We start from the raw sequence: 19180 nt of genomic DNA, 5'->3' as shown, positions 1-19180 counted from the left end.
TATAGATTATCACATTAGGATGCACCATCAATATGATAAGAACACAACTACCTCATACTACATACAATTAAGTGGACTACTTTTATAAATTGTTAATTATTTGGATGAAATCTCATATGAACTCATGTATTGTTTTCAATGATTTGAATTCTCACTATCACTGCTAACTGCTAAGTGCTACTTGTATAAGGCTACAAACTTAAAATTTAAAATAGGAGTACATACTAAGCACATATCTTGTCTTGTGATATCATGGAAAATTTACAAATAGACTAGTCAGAATTAAGATCAAATGCCTCGAGTTCTCGGTGGGTCTCATTTTATAGCCAAAGCCATCCTTAGTCCCTCTAGTCCAAACAACTCATTCCATCTCAAGAGTCAAGACCACAATACCCTTTACAGCCCATACAATTTTATACAAGTCCAAGTATCAAACCCACAAGCTATTGCCTATTAGGAGTAAACCTCAAGAAACATCTGATGAATTTAAGCATCAAATCTAATCCAATCAAACCCAACCTAAAAGCAGCTTTACAAAAACTTCACTCAACCACTTTAACATATTTGTAATAAAAAAACCTAGATTCAGCAGCATCTATTCTGCACTACTAAATTACTAATTCCAGTAGTTTACAACTGATAAATCTTTTATCTTTATATTTTTCCTTCTTCTCAAAAAACGTTCACATTCTATCTGACAAAATTCACCCCTTATTTTTCATTTTCTGAATTTCTTTCCATTTTCATAGTTTTAAATTATTAAAACTCATCCACGTCTAAAATTCACCAATCCCACAACTTTTTTCCACCCAATCTGAAAAACCCATAAAAAATTATCAAAAATTTCCCAAAATTATGATCACCCACTTCACAAAACCACACAATTAGATTGATTGCAACAAACCCAGAAAAATTATGAGCAATTGTGAAAAACAAATGTACAAAAAAGCAGGATTAACACTTGCATTTTTCATAATTCTTACAATTACATATCTTTTTTTGATCGGAACCCTTGATCTAAGAGGGTCTTACTTCACCCCATTTCTCCAATCTTTGCCGTCTGAAACACCAAACTATGTCCCACCTTGCCGGAGTTTATCTCCATTGAGAGTTTACATGTATGATCTTCCGCAGAGATTCAATGTTGGGATGCTCCGGCGCCGGAGCTCCGATGAAAATCCGGTGACGGTGGATACTCTGCCGCCGTGGCCGGCGGTTTCTGGGTTGAGAAGGCAGCATAGTGTTGAGTATTGGATGATGGCTTCTTTGCTTGTTAAAGGGGAGGAGAGAGAAAATGAGGGTGAAGTTGGAAATGGGGTTGGTGTTGGGGAGGAGAGAGAAAGTGAAGTTGTGAGAGTATTGGATCCAGAAATGGCGGATGTGTTCTTTGTGCCGTTTTTCTCATCTTTGAGTTTTAATGTGTATGGGCATAATATGACTGATCCTAGCACTGAGCGTGATAAGCAACTGCAGGTAAAGTTATACTCTTGCTCACTTGTCAATATTGGGTTTTTGAATCTTATGTTTAATGTGTAATTGGTGTATAATAAGCCGAAAAGGGCAATGACGTAGACTAGATTCGATCCCGGTTTTTGTATAGTTTGATGTTGAGTGTTTGTGTATGATTAAGAGTATAATTCAGTGCAATTGGGTACTGTATAAGTATTGTCTTGGTTATAGTGGTTGATATTGGTGACAGGAGTTGATGTTGCACGTTTAAGAGTGAAATTTAGTATAATTGGGATAGTGTATAAGAATTGTCTTAGTTGATATTGGCCATAGTAGTTGATGTTGTATGTTTAAGAGTAAAATTTTGTATAATAGTGTTACTAGTGTATAAGGATTGTCTTGGTTGATATTGGCGATAGTAGTAGGTGTTGTATGTTTCAGATTAAGTTTAGTATAATTGGGTAGTGTATAAGTATTGTCTAGGTTGATATTGGTGTTAGTAGTTGAAGTTTAGTTTACAGTGAAACTTATGATTTATTGGATTTAGGTTTGTTATAGGAATTGCCTGTGACAATGGTTGTTCTTTAAATCTGATTGTGGAATGTATTGGATCTTTTTATGCTGATCTTTAATGGTTAACATTGTTTGTAAAAATTTGCCTGGGAGCTGGGATGATTTGAATGTTTTTGCAGTTTCTGAGAAGAATAATGTGGACTTGAACTGCTGTAAACCTGTAATGTGATGTCTTCTTTCTTTCCTTGCTGATAGGCTGATTGAGAGAGTGCAATTTATTGGTGATTTGATTTGTTTATGTTTCATAATTTAATGACAAGAATTGATTATTAGAACTTGATATTTATATGAGTTGTTGGCTCCCCCCTACCTGTCTCAATTGGTTCATGAGTTATCCTCCTTGCCATTGACTGGATTCATGCCAGGTTGTTGCTCGAGTTAAAAGAAGTGATATGAAGAACACATTTTTTTTCTTAATTTCTGGTTCATCTTATGGTCCCCATAATATTTAGTAAGGATGATTAAGTGAGGGGCCATAACGAAGCAATGTGGCTTAGTTATTCTAGTGACTGGGAGGTTTCTTGATAATGTTATCTAGAATATCAGACAATTAATCTCTGTCAGTACTCTTTATGGTTTTCCAGTTGACTAGGTTTGTTTTGGTAAGGGGAAATAATAAGCTGAACTATAATTTTGACCTGTAGAACTACTTGAATCTGTTTGTCCATTTGGGTGCCTGGTGGTGACCAGGTGACATACTATTTGGATAGTGTTAATCAATTGTCTTAGTTCTTCTCCTATCACACGAGTTTATGCTTAGATCTTCCAATCTCTTTTTGACCTCACAGAAGTTTCTTTCCAGTACATTGTTAACTACTTAACCACTTGACACCTTTGAAGTGTTAAAATTGTGGGTTAAGCTGTTCCTTAGTGAACAGCAGGAATTCTCCTGTTATCTTGACTATTTATCTTTCATCTAGATCCTAATGTTTTCTACTTTCGTATAAAGTGTTTATTAAGTTCCACTCTTGATTTTAGGTTGATATATTGAAATATTTGAGGGAGTCTAAGTACTGGCAAAGGTCAGAAGGCCGTGATCACGTCATTCCTATGCATCACCCAAATGCATTTAGGTTTCTTCGGGAGCAAGTGAATGCATCAATTCTCATTGTGGCAGATTTTGGTCGTTACTCAAAGAGCATGTCAAACTTAAAGAAAGATGTTGTTGCTCCATACGTCCATGTTGTGGATTCATATACTAATGACGACACCCTCAATCCCTTCAAATCTCGCACCACCCTGTTGTATTTCCGTGGCAGAACTGTGAGGAAAGATGTAAGTTCAACCTTCAGGCCAGTATTTCATCGTTCTTGTAAAAATCTTTGGTATTGGCTAATAGGTAGCTTTTGCTATGTTCAGGAAGGTGTGGTTCGTGCTAAATTGCAAAAGCTTCTTGAAGGTTATGATGATGTCCACTTTGAAAGGAGCTTTGCCTCAGAGGAAAGCATAAGACTGGTATGTCAATTCAGTAATTTTCACTTTGAATTTCCGAATCCAAACAATCATATGGTGAAAACAATGGTTGTGAGTTGTGATGGATGTTAATTTGCTGAAGTACTACTTGAAAAGTAAAATTATGTGAATTTAGGAATCCTTAATTTTTGAAAAATACTCAACTGTGGTTCCTCAGAGTTGTTCCCTTGATACCCGTCACTGATCCTTATTCTCCATTTGCCACCAGAAGTGAAACAACAGTGATTCAGTGAGAACCAGGAAGTGTAGACATGTATACTTTAATCCCTGACCAATCTAAACCAGAAGTTAGACTGTTTCTGAAAGTTATTATGAAAAAGAAGCACACTTTCATAACTAAAAGGTAGGAAATAGCCGTTGAAATATGGTTAGACATACAAGTCTAGATGCATAGTTAAGGGCTTAGGGCAACAGCATAGCTGAGCAACTATCATATCAAGGATAGATGCAAATATGCAATTCCTTTTCCTTGCCCCAGCTTTACCCTATACAGATTTTGTTTTCCTTTATGTTGTTAGGGGAGGGGTTTGGAATGGAGTTAACAATGAAATTGCTGTACTTGGACTAATAGCTTTATTGTAGCTAATGCATCTTGTTCTGACAGTCCACGCAGGGGATGCGAAAATCAAAGTTCTGTCTACATCCAGCAGGAGATACCCCTTCCTCATGCCGGCTATTTGATGCTATTGTGAGCCACTGTGTACCAGTCATTGTTAGCGACCAGATTGAGCTCCCCTATGAAGATGAACTCGATTATACTGAGTTCTCTCTCTTTTTTTCAACCACTGAGGCAATAGAACCTGGTTATATGATCGAGAAGCTTCGCCAGTTCTCAGAGGAAAAGTGGCTTAAAATGTGGAACAAACTGAAGAACATTTCCCACCACTATGAGTTTCAATACCCCCCAAAGAATGGCGATGCAGTCAATATGCTATGGAGGCAGGTTAGGCATAAGCTCCCTTCCGCAAAGCTTACTGCTCATAGAACTCGAAGGTTAAAAATTCCTGATTGGTGGGGAAGGAGAAGGTAGCCGATGTGTACTTTTTGTACCTAACTGTACTTATTTTTGTGTGTACAGTTTCATTTTTACAGTTTGAACTTTCCCAAAGAAGGGGAATTATAGGTTATTCACTTATTCATACATGTTTTTTGAGCCTGTGACATCCGATCTGATCCATTTGTTTCATTGTATGTATTCTCTTTGTTGCATTATTTTAAGCTGCATTATGTTGGCATATCCTTTATTAAATCACCTGAGGTATAATCCAGGCTGTGATGTATGACTTTTGGTGCATTATTTGAACCGACAGTACCATATATCTAGGATCATCTTTTCATATTTTCATTTGGATCGAGTGATCGGCGTGTTGTTAATCATGTTTATGCTGTGGCATGTCTGTCCTTGTCTAATCTAACAGATGATAACATTGATTCTACTGAAAGTATACCTGCAGGACTGCAATGTGACAGTAAAACTAAGAGCATCATTATTGGTGAACAAAAAAAAATGGTTCATGGGTCACTATCACCATTTCTCTCTCATCCACATCAACCCAACAAACCATTTACAATATTCACTCTTAACAATGAACACTAAACAATGGTTCATCATCAATACTCCCTACCCCACCTTATTTTATTTTTGTAAATATAATCTATTTAATTCATAATTATAATTTATTAACTCGATGTCAATGTAATTAATTGACGTATTTAATTTTTTAATCGTGATTACTAATTAAGAAATTATCGCGTTTTTTATCAGCTTTTTTAAAAACTAATTCTTGTGATCAATATTTTTAAACAACAACGCCGCTAATTTTAATTAACATAATTAAAAAAAAGAGGTACAAATCGTGATTACAGTACTACAACTATAATCAAGTACATTTTTAAAAAAAAAAGAACTACTACACATCGTTTTGTAAGATGTCCTTAGGGATAACCATTTGTTGTAAACCTAATTGCGTAAGTTCTCGTTGTTACCAAATTTATTCCATATATGTGCGACCAAGTCGTGTTTTAGCTGCAAATGAGTCTGTTGATCCTCAATCTCTGTTCTACGAGTCAAGTATAAGCCGATATCCACAATACGATCAGTACGGTACTCGGTAGTGTCCTCATTAGCGTTGCCTCCAGCATTCATAAACTCATTGGTATTAACGTTATTTTGATACGTCTCTCGTTCATCTTCAACGATCATATTATGTATTATGATGCAGGCGAGCATGATATTGTGGAGTATGTCGGTATCCCACGCCAAAGACGGTTTTTTAATAATGGCAAAACGAGCTTGAAGGACCCCAAATGCGCGTTCAACGTCTTTCCTTGCAGCTTCCTGGTGTTTTGCGAATAAACGATCCTTACGAGCTTGTGGACTCGTAATGGATTTCACAAAAGTATCCCATCTAGGGTAGATTCCATCAGTAAGATAATACCCATTCGTATAATGATGACCATTGACTACGAAGTTCACAGCAGGTGTTCGACCCTCTAAGACGTCTTCGAACACAGGGGATCGATGAAGCACATTAATATCGTTGCAGCTACCTGGCATCCCAAAGAACGAATGCCATATCCATAGATCTCTGTCCGCAACTGCCTCCAGTACGAGAGTTGCAACTCCTGCTCTTCCTTGATACTGCCCATTCCATGCGTGTGGACAGTTCTTCCACTCCCAGTGCATACAATCAATGCTGCCTATCATGCCAGGAAATCCACGTTCTTCCCCAATACGTAGCAATCTTTCCATATCTGCGATGTTTGGACTGCGTAGGTACTGATCACCGAACTGGTTGATGACACCTTCTGTAAACTTTTGGAGTGTCAATCGTGAAGTAGCCTCACTTATACGGACATACTCATCACAAGCGTCTGAAGCACACCCGTAAGCTAGTTGTCTAACGGCCGCAGTGCACTTTTGAAGTGGAGACAACCCAAGACGACCTGCCGCATCTCGCCTTTGTTGAAACCAAGGGTCATGTTGGGTCACTGCGTTGAGAAGGCGCTCAAACACATGTTTACGCATTCAAAACCGGCGCCGGAACAAGGAACTTGGATAAACTGGGACTTCCGCGAAATAGTCATTGTATAACCGTGCATGACCTTCTTCGCGTCCCCTATCCTTTCGGGGCTCAGTAGATTTGCGTCGGCGTTGCTGAGTGGCAGCTTGAATAATTGGTGGAATATACTCATGCATTACGTGTTGTATCATAAGACACACTTCATTACGTTGTTGAACTCTAAGCTCCCTTCCCTCATCATCCGAGTTAGATGAAGATGAAGAGGAATCGGTTGAGCTTAAGTTGAAACTGTTTGAATTCATTTTCTACGTAAGAAATGTAAGATAGAGTGAGGTTTTCTAATAATAACTGCAAACGATTTATGTGTTTGTGTGTAAAATAAATGAAAGAATGGTGTTTATTTATAGTGAATTAATTTGTAATTCTTCTTCAGAAATAACTGAATATAAAGAGACAAAGATCACATGGGCTATGACAAACACTGGATTAGAACCACACAGAAATTGAATGGAGAAGAAGGGTTTCATATGGGCTAACAAAGGGGAAATTAAGATACTGACATAATTATATATAAAGAGACAAATTGATATAATTGAATAAAGAGACAAAGATCACATGGGCTATGAAAATGGGATAGTGGAAAAGATCCATTTTACTGATTAATTGATAAAGTACAAATAATTGGAAATGAGTACAAGAGGTTGAACTGGAATTGAAAACTTATCACTACTGAAAATGAAGATTACAATGCCTAAGCATCATTAGTGAAACTTTTAATTTTGTTCTGAAGTATTACTATCATTTCGTCTTCCCACTGTTCTCGGTTTACTTTCTGTTCTAGACGAGCTAGTTGCTCCCAGTGGATCCTATGTTGTTCTAGCTCAATTTTCCGTTGTTTCCTTGCCTCCTTGCGCTCCTGTATTTCAAGCCTCTTCATTTCTGCTTCGTTTGACATATTCATCGAATCCCTAAATAGCTGCAATCGGGTGTTGAATGTTTCTAATTCCTTAAATGCTTCACTTGATGGAGCTTTACCCTTCAACCTCGACTTAGCCTTTTTAATTCCTTCAGAACGAGCTACTCTCTCATCACCGACACCCATGCTGGTCGATGTGGTAGGTGAGGAATTGTCACCCTCATCCCGTGTCCTCTTCCCACTACTTCCGCTCCCTACAGACTCATCCGTCAGTGGAGTTGAATGTGGACGTCCCACCGAAGGCTTGAATGTTTGTTGGTCCAAGAAAGATCGGAATTTGTCAAACTTCCTAATTTGGATCCATTCCTCGTAGAAGGTGAATCGTCCGAACGAGTTCTCATGGATTTTGTGGGCCTCTTGGATAACATCATCTTCGTTATAGCCACTTCCCTTTCGCTTCCGGGCCTTATCATAGCTTCCGCACCACTTTAACACGGCTTCAGAGATTCGCATCCACCTTCCCTTCAAACTACTAATAGTTCGTAGGGATATTTCAACTGGATTCGATACCCTGGCAGCATCGTATGCGTCCAAGACTCTGTTCCAAAATTGACCCTTCTTTTGATTTGTGCCGATAATTATGTTGGTGCTGGTGTTCATGTAGGCGGATATAAGAGTCGCAGTTTCTGATCGCGACCAACTTCTATTGTTTGAACAACCAACACGAAATTCCGGAGTTGATTGGAGTGGTTGCTGTAACATTTGAGTGAAGTTTTGATGGGGGGAAGGAGTTTCATTTCCCTCACCATCATCCTCGCATTCTTCATTTGCCTCATCTTCTTCAGATAAGACATTGCTCGATTCCCAAATATTGGGATTCAGTTGTTGTGACGAAAAATAACCAGATGCAGCACCATATTCACCGTAACCCATTGGTGTCATGGATGGATGTGGGAAATTTGAACTGCTTTGAGAAAAATTAAAATTTTGAGGGAAATTTGGTGGATTATATGGGAAACTTGACTGGGGTCTTTGAGGATAAACACTAGAAAAATTATGGGGAATATTTGTGGGTGTTTGTGAAAAATTAGGGGGATTTGGATAGAAATTGGCTTGATTTGGGATAATATTTTGACCCAAATTTTTTTTCTGCTTTCTATTTGTATTGGGGTTGGTATTAGCATCCATAATTATAATTTATAATTGGAAAAAAAAATTTAATATTAATAGTAGTAGTAATAATAATAATAATAATAATAATAATAATAATCTTAATAATCTTAATAAACAGAAATAATAATAATAATAATAATAATAATAATAATAATAATAATAATCTTAACAATCTTAATAAACAGAAATAATAATAATAATAATAATAATAACGATAATAATAATAATAACAATAATAATAATAATAATAACGATAATAATAACAATAATAGTAACGATAATAATAATATTAATGATAATAAATAAAAATAATAATAACAATAATAATATTAATATTGGTAAAAATAATAATAATATTGGTAATTAGTGAGGGGATTTTTGAAGAGAAAAATATAGTAGAAAAAAAAAATGGATTTTTAAAGTTGAAAAAAGTATATCAATATGGGTGTCTATTTATAGAGGGGAAAAAAAGAAAGCCGTTGGTAATTTTTTTTTTTTTTTTGGATTTGTATTTTGTAAATTTGCTTTTAGTTGAGTGGAAAAATTGGGTGGGGCCCACAACGAATTTGTTCCTCTGACTGATTGCAGCAACAATCGAACTTGCAACCACTCAAGATGAACAAACTTAGAATTTGCCATTAAGCCAACCATTTTATTGTTCACTCATTGTGAACCATTTAATTGTTCACCCTTAAGGGTGCTCTAAGATATGCAAAGTATGTGTAACAGCTTCACTTTCTTCATTTGATTTAAGATTTGAGATACTGAATTACCGAGAACAGTAATGATCTTCATTCATGTAAAATTTGAGATTGAAGGTGAAGGATGTACCCAAAAGTGTTTAACAACAGCACGGACTTGATGCCTTTGAGCTTCAATCACACACCAGCATCGAAAACTTTTTCACTATTTACGCCGGTTTTCACTATTTACGCCGGTGTTATTCTAGTACAAAATGATAGCTCAAGGAGCGCATTCGTAAGCCAACTGGGTGCAGAATCTGAGATGGCCAACAAAACTTGTTAACCTTCCCGTGCTTGGACGAGCCAGGTTTAAGACAACATAAGCCAAAACCATCTATTAAAAAATAGTCATAGATGTAATAATTTAAGTAATTTTTTTTTTCTCTCTAAACTATTGCAACTAGTCCAATATTCTCTTCATTTAGTTCATAAGAGTTCGCTGATAAGCCAAAAGGCCAGCTAAATATATTTGTATTTTCTAAATGATCAATAATGTTGTATAAATTAAGTAATAACTTATCCCTACTCATCACCTAATTTAGCTATAGAAACATTTTATACTCTTTACCAACTCTATGTTATGAAAATATTCGATTGGTGGTTAATAAGTCAAAGTCAACATTAACCAACAACACATAAAAACACATAAAATAAACACTAAATTTTTATGTAACTGCCTCAAAGAGAATCAAATAAACTACTTAAAGACAACTAGTAGACTAGTAGTATAACTTAGCAAATTAGTGACATTACACAAAATAAACCAACAACAATGGATTTGGAGAAAATCATGGAGAAGACTATTCTCTGCAGTAAAGCCCTTGAAGAGGTTAGTTATTCTTAATCAATGGCGTTACCCTCTTCCGAATCCAGTTGTTACACTACTAGTTAATATCAACGTGACAATTAATTAGGATGAAGGGACGGCGCAATATTATTTAACTTTTAAATACTTATCATCTTTGTTTGTTATGAATTTTGTGACAGTATATCTTGGATACCAGTGCTTACCCCAATGAGCATGAGCAGCTGAAGGAACTTAGAGATGCTACTGTACAGAAATACAAACATCTGTAGTTTCCTCTTTTTATTTTTCTCTATCTATAATTTATGCATAATTAATAGCTTTAAACTCCTTTATGTGGATAAATTATCTTGCAAAATTTTTCCAAATGTGTTAAGTACTATTGTCCCACATCAGAAGAGTGGTACAAAGATGACTAGTCTATAAAATTTGTTTAGAAGTTTGTTAAATTATGATTTTAAGATAGAACCTCATTTGACTTATCCAGTTTTTTATTATTTTATTTTTTGGTGGTAATGTATGATGCAACTTAATGTAAGCATTGTCATATTAGTGTATGGATCATACCACACATAAGATGCTTTTAAGGGTTGTTTATACTCCAACACGTGTAATGCATGCACATAATACGTCACACTCCCGGATCATATTCATAGTTTGAAGCCTAAATGACATGATTTCAAAATTAGAAATAACTCAGCAATGCTTTTTTTCTCTGCTTTCCAGGAGTATATTGAATACGAAAGCTGATGAAGCACAATTCATTTCAATGCTATTAAAACTAATGAATGCCAAAAACACCATAGAAATTGGAACTTTCACTGGCTATTCACTTCTTACTAATACCTTGACTTTGCCCGTTGATGGCAAGGTAATAAACTTTCCATACATTCTCTCTATTAATTCACCCCTCTAGTCTCTAATTAGTATAGTCTAAATGTAATATTAATGTTGTAACATATAATTGTAGATTCTAGCCATCGATTTCGATAGAGAAGCATATGAGGTTGGACTACCATTAATTAAAAAAGCAGGAGTTGAGCATAAAGTCGACTTTATTCATGGAACTGCCCTGCCTATATTACATGACCTAATAAGCAAGGTAACTTTACTAGTGATTGTTGTTTATATGATCAATTTGTTTAATTTTTCTCAAAAGCATACTCGTGTATTTCTTTCATAATGGTACGTATTAGACTATCAGAGCCTGGGTAATACAACCTCCGTTTTTATTTAGTTGACACGTTTTGACTTTAGCACTATTCACACACCTTCCTTTGACCGTGTTTTGTGCTTTACACGTAATAAAAAATATATTCATGTGGGATCTCGTTAGATTCAATTCGTCACAGTTATATACTTTTAAAATATCAAAAAAAAAAATTCATAATTTTTAGTTATCGATAATTAAAGATATTAATGATTGAATAAGTGCATTGACAAACGTGACTAAAGAAACGTGTCAATTAAAAAGAAACGGAAGAAGTATATGAGTATGACTTTTAATTCCGAACAAAGGAAGTACTCATGTTTAACCTGAGATGTAACAAATGTGAATAGCGCAAAGAAGGGAGCTTTGATTTTGCCTACGTTGATGCGGACAAAGAAAACTACATCAACTACCATGAGCTATTGTTGAAACTTGTTAAGGTTGGAGGAGTATTGCCTACGACAACACTCTTTGGTTTGGTTCGGTTTGCCTTCCAGACGATGATGAGATATTCAACAATGACCTTGTTATGAAATATCTTAATGAGCATGGTCGTGATGCATTACAGAAGTTGAATAGCTTCCTTGCCTCGGACACTCGAGTCGAGTCCACTCTTCTTTCAATCGGCGATGGCCTTACTCTTTGCCGGCGTAAGTGAAGAAGAAAGCATAGTCGAAAAAAGGTTTGAGCTTGTCAGAACACCGTGTTATATAGCGAACGATCCTCAACGGCACAACCAAGATCAATGGTTGGCCATTACTCACGCTCTAGTGCACGGTCATAGTTCATCCACCAAGCTTTGATTTCTGTATAATTTGTACTCAAGGATACAAAGGTACGAGCCTATAGAAGAGATCCTGTCTTTATGTCAATAAAAATGTATTTCGTTATGTGTGTTACCAATATGGGAATGGGAGTTATTTTTCTACACAAATTTTTGCATGTGGCTGGCCACACGGTGTGGCAAGCCACAATTTTTTTTTTTTTTTAAATACCACAACTCTTCTCCCTCCTTTTTTTCTTAGCTTCTTCTCCAAGCTAACTCACATATCACCAACAACCATATCTCTACTCCACCCATTTTCTCTCTCCTCTTTTCTTAGCTTTTTCTTCAAGCCAAACCACACATCACCAACAACCATATCTCTACTCTATCCATTTTCTCTCTCCTCTTTGCTAAATTGCTACAATTAAAGCCCGAAATTGTAAAAATTTGGTGTCAAATTGTTGTGAAAAATTGTGATTAATTATCCTTAAGATCATGAACAACATTTGAAGTAGTGAAATTAATGAGAACCAAAGAAATTTGAGCTCCTTTTCTTCGTGGAATCTCATATCGAACATTCTACGTCAAAAATTGTAGGGTGTTACTAGTTTGGTCAGGGGTTACTTGTAGGGTGTTACGTTACTGGTTTGGTCAGGGGTCATGTAGGGTGTTACTGGTTTGGTCAGGGGTTACTTGTAGGGTGTTACTGGTTTTGATCAAGGGTTACTTGTAGGGCGTTACTGGTTTTGGTCAGGGGTTAGGTTACTTGTAGGGTGTTACTGGTTTGGTCAGGGGTTACTTGTAGGGTGTTACTGGTTTTGGTCAAGGGTTACTTGTAGGGTGTTACTGGTTTGGTCAGGGGTTACTTGTAGGGTGTTACTGGTTTTGGTCGGGGATTACTTGTAGGGTGTTACTCGTTTTGGTTGGGGGTTACTTGTAGGGTGTTACTGGTTTGGTATGGGGCCTACAAGCAACCCTTGAATAAGTAACAAGTAACCATTGAATAAGTAATTCATACAAGTAACCTTTGAAGTCACTCATATAAGTAACCCTTGAATAAGTAAATCATACAAGTAACCTTTGAATTAACCCATATAAGTAACCCTTAAAAAAAAAAGTACCCTTGAAAAAAATATATAAGTAACTCCTAAAAAAAAAATACAAGTAACCCTTGAATAACTAATCCATACAATTAACCCTAAAAAAAAAATACAAGTAACTCTTGAAAAAAAAAAATACAAGTAACCCCTAAAAAAAATTACAAGTAACTCTTGAAAAAAAAAAAATACAAATAACTCCTGAAAAATACAAGTAACCCTGACAAAACCAGTAACCCCGTTATGCGCATGAACAGTAAACCCGTTTTGCGCGCCAAAAAAAGCTCTGATTTTTCTATATTTTTTATATTTATGTCAATATTTTATATATATATTTTTTTATAAAGAAAATTTCATATAACCACAACAAACCAAACCAACAAAGCCTGTTAAATACGTGCAAGTCCACCACTTTACAAGACCAAGGAGGTTCTACCTCAAAACCATATGGCAATGAGGGGAGTAGCCCCTTAGCCTTATATTGTGGTGGTAACTCTTGAATTCTTTCAATGTGGGATTCCATTACCACTACACTCCCCCTTTAGTGTGGGACAAAAGAATACTCACATGTGGATTGTTCATGGGCTCAACACTCCTCCTCACATGTGAGCTGTCCATAGTGTTTGACCCATTATACCTTAGCCACTATAATTCCTAATGGCTACACCCTTTTGTAGCCATAACTACTTCCCCCCTCCCCCCCCCCCCAAATTACAATAAAACCCTTATCCACACCTCACTAACCATGCAGTTACCACCCACTAACCACGGTAATGCAAGTAACCGCCTATTCCTCACATTTATATACAAAAAAGAAAAAAAAAATCAAAACCTTCATTTCAGACCCATTTTTGTGAAATTCTCTCTCATTAAAACCAAAATTTCACATGAAACTCTCTACAAATTGCTTCAAAATTACTGCGAATTGCTTCAAAATTACTGCAAATTGCATCAAAACATCTAAAAATGTCTGATATTCGAGATGAAGTTCACCAATCGCAACTAAATTCCGAAAAAGAAGAGTAAGAATTTGTTCATTTAAGTAGAATTTTAAGTGTAAACCCTAGATATTTTATTTTTTCACTACAAGAAAAAGCCCATTTACCGATGGCTGGTAAAATCCATCGGTAAAATTATAAATTACCGATGGTTTTATCAATCCATCGGTATTTTTAGAAATATCGATGGTCTAGACATCGGTATTTTTTTCCGATGGCTTTTTCACTCGGTAAAATCTTATTTTTTATAAAATAATAAAAAAAATTACCGATGGAAAAAAGCCATCGGTATTAAAAAATTACCGATGGCTTTTAGTCATCGGTAAATATTTACAAAAAAAAAAAAAATAGTGTTAAAACCCTAGCAACTCCTTCCTTATTCTTTTCCTTATCTCCTCAATTCCGCCTCTAATAACACTGCTCTCCCTCTCTCCTCCTCTATCTACATCCATCTCTCCTCTCTCCTCCATGATACTCTCTTTCTCTCTCCTCCATGATACTCTTTTTCTCCTTTCTTTCTGTCGCCCTATTCTCTCTCCTCCCTCTTTGGTTTTTTTCTCAATTTAGTTGATAGTTTATGGGTAATTCGACAGTGTTCATGGGTATTTCGTGGGTAATTCGGCGTTGTTGCGGTCTTTATGGTCAAATTCGACCATAAAAATTCCAGATCTGAAGTTTTTATGGTCGAATATGACCATTTAAACCTAAGTAGGTGAAATTGAACCATGAAAATCAAAGGTATGTTTAGTTTTGGTTGATTTCGTGTTGATTTTTGCTTTACTTACTTGATTTTGGCTCATTTTAGTTGATTTTGTGGGTTGTATTGTTGAAATGGTTTTATGGGTTAATTTTTGTGAATAATTTATTGTGGTTTTTGCTAATTTTTGGAGATTAGGTGAAATTTGACCAAATTTTCTTTAGATTACTCCATAATTTTGAGTGTGTTTTGTTTTTTTTTTCCCTTTAATTTTCGTGGTTGTTTGGTTAAATCTTATTCTTGGATATATGTTTGGTTTTTGTTAATTTTCTGTTGTTTTTGTATTGATTTTTTTTGTTCTTTTTGTGTTGATTTTTTTTGTTGTTATGGGTTGCGGTGGTTGGTGGTATGTGTTGTGGGTGGTGGTAGTTGTTTCACCATGGTGGCAGTAAGTGATTTAGGGTGGAAGGTGGTTTATGGTGGTTTTAGGTGGAAGGTGGTTTTGGGTTGGGGAATAGGCCGGGGCAAGGGTAGAGGGTAGGGGTTTTCATTATTTTTTATTTTTATTTTTTATTTTAAATTACCAATGGCAAAATGCCATCGGTAATCGATAAATACCGATGGCTTTTGACCATCGAAAAAAATACCGATGGATTTTGCCATCGGTATTTAAAAAGGTACTGGTGGTTTGTAGCCATCGGTAAAACCATCGGTATTAAATTTACCGATGGCTTTTCCATCGATAATTTCGATTTTTCCGATGTATTCTCATCCGATGGCCAAATACCGATGGCAGCCATCGGTAAACAAGTTACCGATGGTTTTTTTTTTTATAGTTTTACCGATGGAATTTTTCCATCGGAAAATGGCTCATTTCTAGTAGTGTTTTGCGTTTTGATATATTTTAAAACAAATTATACTATAATTACACTTATTTTTGTGCAAAATATAGACTAAAATCTACTATATTTGGTAGTATTTTTGTAGAAACAAAACTGGAAGAACACTTCAAAGATTCCGTCGGAGAAAATTGTTGCTGAACAAATGTTCATTTTCATTTTCATTTTGATAGATGTTCATTATGATATTTGTATATGATCATTTACATTCTTACCTTACATCTACTAGTGTTTATTTTTGAGAGAAGATTACCCTAATTTTATTTATGATCTTTACATATTAATGAATGTTTACTGATAGTTAAACACATGTTTATTTGAATGTAAATACGTACATGTTCATTCTCATATTGAAAATATCCACATAGATTATAATAATACATGTTTAACTTCATATTAAATTATATGCTCATGAATGTCATTTGAATATTATATTACATACATTTAGCTCTAATATTGATAGATGCTTATTCGAATTTGATACAAAGATGTTCATTTGGATATGTTTATATTCACACATATACTAATGTATGTTCATTCACATGTCAAAAAATGTTCAAAAATAAATAACCTATTGTTCATTCATCATAAACCTTTGATAATTCTATTTTAAAATATAATTTAATCTTATGGAATTTATCCACATTTAATATCAATACATCTTAAGTTGTGTTGTGACATATTGAATTATTATTTTTAATGGTCATTTACATTTATAGATATTCATTTGATTTTTTATTTTTATTTTTTATATATGTTCTTTTTCATATTAATACATGTTCATTTATAATTTAATACATGTTCATTTAGAATTCAATACATGTTCATTTAGATTTTTTTACGTTTTTGTTTTCATATTGAAATATTTTTATATATTTGTAATGTGTTCAATTCTGAATTTGCAATTATTATTAATGCGTAAAAGTTCAATTTTGAATCCTTAGATTTAACGTACTTTTGTTTGGAATGTGTTGTTATAATTTTTTTTATAACCTTGATCGATCTCTTATTGTACAGGATAATCACGTAAGGAAGCCGAAGGCAATAAATATATTATGCTCATATTATATATTTCATGGAAAACACACACATATATATTAGAGGTGCAACAAGGAGGATACACATATATATATTTTATTGTATCAAATGTAACAAATAATTTCATTTAACAAGACACATATATATGTACATTTGGTTCACTTTCATGTTTATGAAACAATTATTACATGTGTTTTGGGTGTTTTTGTCCCTCGGGAGAGTTATGTCACGAAGTCTGATTCGGCCGAGCTGTACCTGCAAAATAACGGAGACTCCGGGTGGTTGGAGCTCCGCCTCCGACGGTCAAGTTAGTAACTTAAAAAGGACTAAAGAGGACGAAAATTAAGGTGGGTATCTGCTCGGATTCCAAGCTCAGGTGTTTCTCTGATGTAAGAGAATGCAAGTGTAATAAATGGTAAAACGTGCCATCAAAATGAGGGACATCTCCCTATTTATAGGGTCTTTGGAAATTGTGCCCCTGATTAGGTCACTGAACCCTAATCATTGGTGGGCTGTGCGTTTTGCGGCGTTCTCGGGATTTGGGCCTGAAGGCCACCGTTTTTCCCCTTATTTCTGGAGTGACACGTGTCAAGCAGGGATTGGTCCACTCTGGACCATTCTGAGGTTGACACGTTTCATCCTCTGATTGGGCCACGTGGCAGGGTAAAATTACCCTAAACATTTGCCCCTCACAGATGTGATGTGGCACGCCTTGTGGCATCTGTGACACATGTCACGCTACGGTTGGCGGTAATTTTACCATAAAGAAGTAACCGTTCACTTTCCGAGTAAATTACGGAAATGCCCCCATATTTACCCTCTATATATAGCCGTTTTACCCTCATAATTTTGTACGTTTACAAAAATTTTCTAGAGAGAAAAACTTTGAGAGAGCAGAAGTCATCCGTTTGAGTCAGACGCGAGTAATAAAGTTTGTTCTTCAACGATCCAACCGGACCCGCCTACCTTCAGATATCAAATCCAAAGGTACCGTCTCTGCCCCTCTCAGCTCTTTTTCTTTTTTCACCGCTTGTACATATTTCTTGCAATAAATGGATGCATCACCAACACACACGGCACAGCCTAGGTTAGAGTCCAGCCGGTCACCAGGGACGGCTGAGTCTAGGACTGGGAGTGTCGTCTCGGGGTGTTGGGACCACCCTTTGCCTTGGATTTCGACCAGTTATGTGTCTGTGCAGCACACCATGGCTCGGACAATGCAGACGGTAACTGATCCAAATTACAAGAGCGAAGGCTCAGGCGGCCAAACGCCTGAGGGAGAAACGTCCGGTCAGGGTGACCAGACGGCTTTGGAGAGATCTCCTCCGCGCGCCCCTTCAACCCCTGCTGACTCTTTTTTGGAAGAGTGCGACCAAGGCGGCGACGAGGCCGTCTCTGCCCCCTTGGGTCAAAGTGAGGGGGAGACGGAGAGCGACAGCTCCGCCTCTACCTCTGAGAGTAGTGACGATTTACCCCCGCTTCCGGATAGCGAGGAGGAAGAAAGGAAAAAGTGGAACGAGAAGGATGATCCCTTCAACATCCACATCTCCTCCAAAGACCGGATCCAAATGGAGGAGAACTTAAAGAATTTTACCCAAATACACCCGCTAGGAGACGGGTATAGAATCCGGATGCCGCCTGAGAATGGCACCATCGCCTGGGGGGACGGTCAACAGAACGCCAACAACTATTTCGGCTGTTATGAGGCGGCGTTCAAGGCTGGCCTTCGCTTCCCCCTTCACCAGGCGGTGAAGGCAATTTTAAGAGGCTACGGCCTTGGAGTCTGGCAACTTACCCCCAACTCTTGGACAAACATTCTGGGGTATGTTGCCGCCTACGAGTTCCAGGGGCTTAACCCCGGCTGGGAGACTTTTGCTAGTATGCACTATCTTAGCAGAAGCCCAGGTGGCTGGAGGGCGTGGTACACTCTAACCACGCAGCCTCAGTACATGATGACCTTGGACAAGGTCTCAAAGTTCGATGGCTGGAAGCACAGGTTCTACCTGATGTCAGCCCCAACTAGACGGGAGAATTATGAATTTCGTCTGTACAATAAGAAGCCCGACTTGTTGGGCAGGAAGTGCGCTCTTCCTCGGATCCCAGAGGAAGATTTTGACAAGATAATTGAGGCAGACTTTTTCGGCCTCACAGACGCAACTCTGTCAACCGGGGAAACAATAAAAGTTCCCAAGAACTAGATCCCCAAGAGCGCCTGGTTCAGGGATGAGTGTTTCCTAGCCGCCTGCGGGCTAGGGCACATGTTTACAAAACGTATGCGCCTGAGTTTATATCCGTCTGTAGTATTTTTCTATCGAAATTG

The 19180-nt window shown here is 36.7% G+C and overlaps 3 protein-coding genes and 1 pseudogene across 3 annotated transcripts; 2 read left to right on the top strand and 2 right to left on the bottom strand.

Moving 5' to 3' along the window:
- Nucleotides 1–473: 473 nt before the first annotated feature.
- Nucleotides 474–4798, top strand: LOC110712410 (probable arabinosyltransferase ARAD1). The gene is made up of 4 exons (XM_021890871.1): nucleotides 474–1473; nucleotides 3001–3297; nucleotides 3382–3477; nucleotides 4100–4798. The coding sequence occupies exons 1-4, from the start codon at nucleotides 916–918 to the stop codon at nucleotides 4523–4525; spliced, it is 1377 nt and encodes a 458-aa protein (XP_021746563.1). The 5' UTR covers nucleotides 474–915; the 3' UTR covers nucleotides 4526–4798.
- A 657-nt stretch (nucleotides 4799–5455) lies between these two features.
- Nucleotides 5456–6523, bottom strand: LOC110712468 (putative nuclease HARBI1). Its single transcript, XM_021890933.1, has one exon. It carries the CDS (start codon nucleotides 6521–6523, stop codon nucleotides 5456–5458), a length of 1068 nt encoding a protein of 355 aa, XP_021746625.1.
- A 746-nt stretch (nucleotides 6524–7269) lies between these two features.
- Nucleotides 7270–8367, bottom strand: LOC110712467 (glutathione S-transferase T3-like). The gene has a single exon (XM_021890932.1). It carries the CDS (start codon nucleotides 8365–8367, stop codon nucleotides 7270–7272), a length of 1098 nt encoding a protein of 365 aa, XP_021746624.1.
- A 1726-nt stretch (nucleotides 8368–10093) lies between these two features.
- Nucleotides 10094–12774, top strand: LOC110712550 (annotated as a pseudogene).
- Nucleotides 12775–19180: the final 6406 nt, after the last annotated feature.

The sequence above is a fragment of the Chenopodium quinoa genome, unplaced genomic scaffold (genome assembly GCF_001683475.1).
Source record: "Chenopodium quinoa cultivar QQ74 unplaced genomic scaffold, ASM168347v1, whole genome shotgun sequence".
Classification (NCBI taxonomy): Eukaryota; Viridiplantae; Streptophyta; class Magnoliopsida; order Caryophyllales; family Amaranthaceae; genus Chenopodium; species Chenopodium quinoa.
The sequence above is the reverse complement of the archived record's forward strand: the minus strand, read 5'-3'. Positions and strand labels throughout refer to the sequence as shown.

Coding starts and splice junctions, on each gene's coding strand:
- LOC110712467 (XM_021890932.1), bottom strand. CDS start 8,367: ATGGGTTACGGTGAATATGGTGCTGCATCTGGTTATTTTTCGTCACAA.
- LOC110712468 (XM_021890933.1), bottom strand. CDS start 6,523: ATGCGTAAACATGTGTTTGAGCGCCTTCTCAACGCAGTGACCCAACAT.
- LOC110712410 (XM_021890871.1), top strand. CDS start 916: ATGAGCAATTGTGAAAAACAAATGTACAAAAAAGCAGGATTAACACTT. Junction 1,474..3,000: donor AGCGTGATAAGCAACTGCAG/GTAAAGTTATAC, acceptor TCTTGATTTTAG/GTTGATATATTGAAATATTT. Junction 3,478..4,099: donor CAGAGGAAAGCATAAGACTG/GTATGTCAATTC, acceptor TTGTTCTGACAG/TCCACGCAGGGGATGCGAAA.